This window comes from Parasteatoda tepidariorum, chromosome 2 (genome assembly GCF_043381705.1).
Source record: "Parasteatoda tepidariorum isolate YZ-2023 chromosome 2, CAS_Ptep_4.0, whole genome shotgun sequence".
In the NCBI taxonomy this organism is placed as follows: domain Eukaryota; kingdom Metazoa; phylum Arthropoda; class Arachnida; order Araneae; family Theridiidae; genus Parasteatoda; species Parasteatoda tepidariorum.
This window is the reverse complement of record NC_092205.1, coordinates 50,120,116-50,126,233: the sequence shown is the minus strand read 5'-3', so window position 1 is coordinate 50,126,233 and position 6,118 is coordinate 50,120,116. Positions and strand designations below refer to the sequence as shown.

Here is a 6,118-nt window from a genome sequence, read left to right as displayed (position 1 = left end):
CCAACCAACTATTACAAGCAATTATATATATATATATGTATATATACTACTTTAATTTTTATTACATAACACTGGCCATGAGTTTGAGCATAGCAGAATTTTCATCATTAAAATTATTACTATTGTTTGTGTTTTTATTCCGTTTACTCTTATTTGCTGTACTGAAACAAAACATCAATTAAACAAGTGAGGGTAAAAGAAGAAAAAAATTTTTGCTAAAAATTAAAAGGAGAAAAAGTTGTCCCTCTGTTTTCAGTTACTTCTAACTTTTTAATAGTTGAAAGTTCCTGTTTTCAATTGGGGACCTATAGAAGCCTAAATTATTAAAGTGGCAGCAAAGTCTTAATGATATAAACTGGGAACACATAATTCAATACAAAAGAGAAAAAATGGCATATTTTTATTGTTCTAATTCCTGTTTGAATTCAACATTTTCCTTCCTAAAATTTTTTTTTAATTTAAATTATAATTGTATTATAAATTATATTAAGATAAACTGCATTTATTCTAAACGGTTTAGCTTGAAGTAGCATTTTAAATAAATATTCTTCAAGAAAACAAAAACTTTTTCAGAAGCATATCAATAGCTGCTGATTTACATTTTAGGACAAAATTCTTAACAAAGCTTGAATTTATGGCAACTTATTTTTAAGTTTTTTTTTCTATAAAATTTGCTTAAGTACAAAGAGTTTCGTCAATTATCCTTTGCATGTTTAAATTTTACTTTTTTTTCTTTAAAGTTTCAGAATCCATTTTGTCAAGACAAGACGAGTGCACATTTATTCCAGATGTTATTAATATTAAAATAGTATAGTTCTGTCAGTTCTTTAATAACCCAGTAGTAAGTTTAGTATAATTTCTTTCTTGAAATTTAAAGCATGCTTATTTTACACAAAGCAAAAACTTTGTTTTTTTACCAAATATATCTAGTAAAACACAGTATAATATACCCAATGTGTCACATTATGTAATGCATGAGTTCTTTTTTAGGTTTTTTAAGCTTATAAAAGCAATGTCAGTTTGTCAATTTGATTTAACGCATTACTTTCTACCAGTTTTAAATAAATGAAACTTAAAATATGAACAGTACATTTTTAAAAAATGATAAAATGCAAACCAAAATGCATTTTAAAGAACTTTAAGACAGCACAATTCAGCAACAAATTAATTTTTGCAATAAAATGCCTGGAGAAACTAACATGGTATTTACTGATTAATAAAATACAAGCACAGAGGATTTTCAAATCGCATGGGAAATAAAATAATTTTTAAAGTGTAAATTAATAATATTTAATAATATTACATCTACAAAGCAACTTACAGAATCTACATCCATCTCATCTCCTGAAGACATTTTTCTGAAAAATTTTCTTTCTCAGTTTCTGAAAAAATAAAATAAAATTTAATAACATGAGGCATATTAGTGGATAAAATAAATACAAATGCAAAAGAAAACAAATCACTTGATGCAAATATGATCAATTTCCATAAACATGGTCTAATATTTAAGAGTAAATATTAGTTTCAAAAAACTGATATGAACTGCTCAAAATTTTTAAAATTTATAAGAATCTATTATGTGAAATTGAATCTGAAATTAAAACTAAAACACACCATTTCTACAAAAATATTTCAAAGTTTTAAATTGTTAATTCAATTAATTTAAAAACATGCGATTGCACGTGACATGTATGCATATTTATTTTAGTTTAAAATATGTATAAATACATATTTTATTTTTAACTACTGAATATGGTTTAAAAGGAGGGAAGATCAGGTCAACTGACATGTAGGAAATAATACTGTTTAAAACTCATACTCCAAAATTAAACTTTTTGTAAACTTTTTTAAATGCATATTTAAAAAGAAAAATGTCACTATATTAATGAAAGTTTCAAACAATTGTCATATTCCGTAAAATAATTATTTGCTGATTTATGCTGTTCAAATATATAACATTAAAGTGTTACATGTGTGACTACATTTAAAAAAAATTGACGATTAATGACAGCTTTTCAAACGTTTTGCAATTAAATATCTTTTCTGCAAATAACTGCCATTTAAGTATTACTTTAAAATAATAACTGTGAAAATTACAATATTACGTGAAAAACTTAACAACAAGACCTTAAAGAAAATCTTAATATCTCATTTGCTAGCAAAGTATTTAAATTATAATTTTGTATTTTCCAGATTAGGATTTTTAAGAAATTCCTTACCAACTTAAAAATTTATCATTATTATTAATGTTTAAAAAAAGTTATATTAAAAAAATCTTCAAAATTTTATAAAATCTTATTGAAATAAATATTAAAAAATTTCTTATTAAAAGTTATTAAACTAAATGCATTCAACAATTCATGAAATGAATGAAAATAATCCCTCCAACCAACTATTACAAGCAATAACACATTTAGAAATAAGAATGTTAAGTTATACAGTGCTTATACTAAATTTCGTAAAACTTATTTTTTCAAACACATTACGAAAAACATATATCTAAAGATTTAAAAGAAAGACAATGAATTAATTAACATAAGCATAAAGTATGAAAAATTCTGAAATACTCATTTATTAAGTAAAACTTAAAACTTAAGTTGCTTTTAGTGTAGTGTTTTTAACGTGTTGAAACGTGAGTTGTTTTCAACTGTTCAAGCAATAAAACTTAACTGTAATTTTCTTGATGTATTCACGAATGTGATTTTAAAAATATTAGAATTATGATTATTTACAGATTTGACATGTAAAATGGATGCATGTAAAATTAATTACAATGACGCAATCAAAAGATTGCTCATAAGAGCCAGTATAATACGCATAATAATTGTTTGTTTTTATGCAATAAAAGATACAATTCAAGATATATATTTTAATTAATGATGTAATTTATAAATTTGCACACATTAATTAATTACAAGAGTATTCTTAATTACAGGAGTATTCTTTAAAAGGGAACTTACCAGAGGGATAGATGAGTATAGTAATTTCCACTAAATTTGACGCATTTAAACCGCCAAACCAGAACCCACTGCCAACCCCAAACACAAAATTTCAATAAATTGCGCCAGTAATTTATAAAATTTTAGTATTGTGGCAAACTATTAATTTTAATTTATAATTAATTAATATCTATTTAAAGTAAAATTATTATTTTAAGTTTTGATTATATTAAAAAATATATCGAAATATTTTAGCATAAATTCTTCATTGCTTATGAGTAAAGTTTTAATCAAGGATGTGTTTTTAATGTCTTTTTTTCCACATGGAATATTTTTATGTTTTTGTCCAATTTAGTTACATTTACAGAAAATTTCCACAGTTAATGAAAAATTACGCACCTATAAACCTAGGTTTCCGTGGGGATCCGCCATGTTAATTATTATAATATTTGCAACTCGTTATGTTTCTCCATGCGATGTGAATGTTGCTGTTGTTTTTAATCAGTATCTAAGCAATCTTCTTTTATGATCTAATATTTTTAATAATTAATAGTATACAATCCATTTGTTCCTTTAGCTATGAATGTTATAGAAGGAGCTTTATGACTTTTAGATAGGTTCCACGCTGGTCTCTGAATATGAAATTAATCTTCATTGTTTACCTCTATACATATCTCTTGACTTTAAAGGTGTAAGGGACGGTGAAAAAATCCTGAAATTTTAAAATAATTCTTAAAATATGAAATAAAACAAACTGTTAAAATCAAAAGCCTCCAACTAAGCAATCATTATACTTTTTTAAAAAAAATCTTTAGATTAATTAAGAAAACTATCATGTAGTTTTGTTAATATTGCTAAAGGTTTTGTAAACTGTCACAGACGACTTAACTATATTGATATTTAGAGATCCTTTTTTTATTTAACTATACAGTTATTTCAACTAAAAATCAATGGAATTTCATGCAAGCACGCTTTAGTACGTTATTTCATATTAATTGATTTAAATAAAATTATTTCCATGTTAATTAATTAATGCAAACGAGCACAACATAGAGCTTAACTTATTTATCGCATATAATCATTATAAAAATTACGCCCCTATAAACATTGGTTTCCATTGGGATCCGCCATGTTAATTATTATAATATTTGCAACTCGTTATGTTTCTCGATGTGATGTGAATGCTGCTATTGTTTTTAATAAGTATCTAAACAACCTTCCTTTATTATCTATTATTTTTAATAATTAATAGTATACAAACCATTTGCACATTTAAATATGAATGTTATAGAAGGAACTTTATGGCTTTTAAGTAGGTTCCATGCTGGTTTCTGAATATGCAATTAATCTTCATTGTTTACCTTTGCACATATTTCTTGACTTTAAAGGTGTGAGGGGCTGTAAAAAAATCCTGAAATTTTAAAATAATTCTTAAAATATGAAATAAAACAAACTGTTAACAAAATCAAAAACCTCCAGCTAAGTAATCATTATACTTTTTAAAAAGAAAACTTTAGCTATATTAACAAAACTATCATGTAGTTTTGTTAATATTGCTAAAGGTTTTGTAAACTATCAAAGAAGACTTAACTATATTGATATTTAGAGGTCATTTTTTATTTAACTATACAGTTATTTCAACTGAAAATCAGTGGAATTTAATCTAAGTACGTTTTCGTGCGTTATTTCATATTAATTAATTTCCATGCTAATTAATTAATGCGAATGAACACAACATAGAGCTTAACTAATTTATCACAGTTTGTTTCAAACAAAAGGGTTTATACTTAAAATATGGTTATTTTTTATCAAATGCAATTTTTAATAACAGAATACATACAAGATTATTATTATAATGAAAAAGGAATAACAAGAATGTCATTATAACCAACTTTGAAAAAGAATATTGCAGAATAACAAATTCTCTATAATCAAATAATCAGAAAACAAATTAGCTTAAAACAATAGTAGATAGAAAGAAAAAATTTGGTAGCAGAAATCAAAACTGAACAAAAAGGAGAAGAAAATTAAAAACATTTCAACAGTGTTGTGAATTCACAAACAAAGCATTTAATTCATTAACTACGCTTTGAATAAACCAAAGGACATTTCAGAACTAATATCTCATTAATAAAAATGAAAAGGATTGAAAAAATTCAAAAAATTAAAAGCATTATTTGTGTCTAATGCAAAATAGTTTCCTTTTTATTTTATGTGGAATGAGATAAATAAATTTCATAAAATAATTTTGCTTGTTTAATAATGTTTTTAAGTGCTACATATTAATAGGTATAAAAAATTTTCATGAATATTTAATTCAAATGACAGCTAATTAATATATTTTAATAATTATTAAAGAACTTATTTCATTTAACATTATTTTGTTTTTGACATAATTGATTATTAAATAGTGTAAAAATCATATTTTTAAGCTTAATTAATACTTTCAAAGGCTACGAAGTAAAAAACAGGAAAAAAATATAATACTACCTTTACAATATTTTACAATATTACCTCATTAATTGTTTGAAAAAACCAGATTAATTATTTTTTTTATTTTGTTACGTTTCAGAATGTAACAAGTTAAAAAATAATACTTAGAATTCAGTTTTTATACATAAATAAAAATATAAACCTTACTTTCCTCATCTTATGAAGCATTTCAGAAACATTTGCAAGAAAATATAATCTATATCGCAAAAAGAAATATTCCATTTCGATTAGATACGTTTAGAGCTCATGATAGTTTTTATAAAGATGTGATTCACTTAAAAACTTAAAAACAGCATCGTCTTTCAAAACTGGAAGTAAAAATTTTAAAAATTTATCCATTTCCAATTATTAATGTAATTCTTATTAACAAAGCAAGTCAATAAACGCGTAAAGCAAATTTTCTTTCAACCAAAAATATGGGTGTGAACAAATTTAAACTCGTCTGAACGATTTCTTGAAAGATTACACTGATATCTCTCTAGCACTTAGAACCATACGTCTTGACGTAACTCTATAAACAACTATTTCACGAGATTAAATATCGATAAGTGTAAGGAACTGTGAGAGTTTCTTAGAGAGAGAGAGAGCATCTGTTCTTAATGATGTTATCATAAATTAATAATCAATGTCGAAAAATATTTGCGTTATAATTAGATGATTATTTTAGGCGAAATAAATTTGATAAT

General features: G+C 24.3%; 1 protein-coding gene across 2 annotated transcripts in view; it reads right to left on the bottom strand.

The window, feature by feature from the left end:
- The window catches only part of LOC107450955 (pre-mRNA-splicing factor CWC22 homolog), an 18,344-nt gene extending 12,461 nt beyond the window's left edge, over positions 1–5,883 (bottom strand). The window contains exons 1-3 of one of the 2 annotated variants that reach the window (XM_016066903.4): positions 5,580–5,883; positions 4,201–4,337; positions 1,322–1,382 (exon numbers count right to left, since the gene is read on the bottom strand). In XM_016066903.4, the coding sequence (XP_015922389.1) occupies positions 1,322–1,354 (33 nt within the window). In that variant the 5' untranslated portion in view covers positions 1,355–1,382; positions 4,201–4,337; positions 5,580–5,883. Of the gene's footprint in view, positions 1–1,321; positions 1,383–2,960; positions 3,026–4,200; positions 4,338–5,579 lie in introns of those variants that run through there. The other variant, XM_016066900.4, reaches the window with a different exon arrangement.
- Between the last annotated feature and the right edge of the window lie 235 nt (positions 5,884–6,118).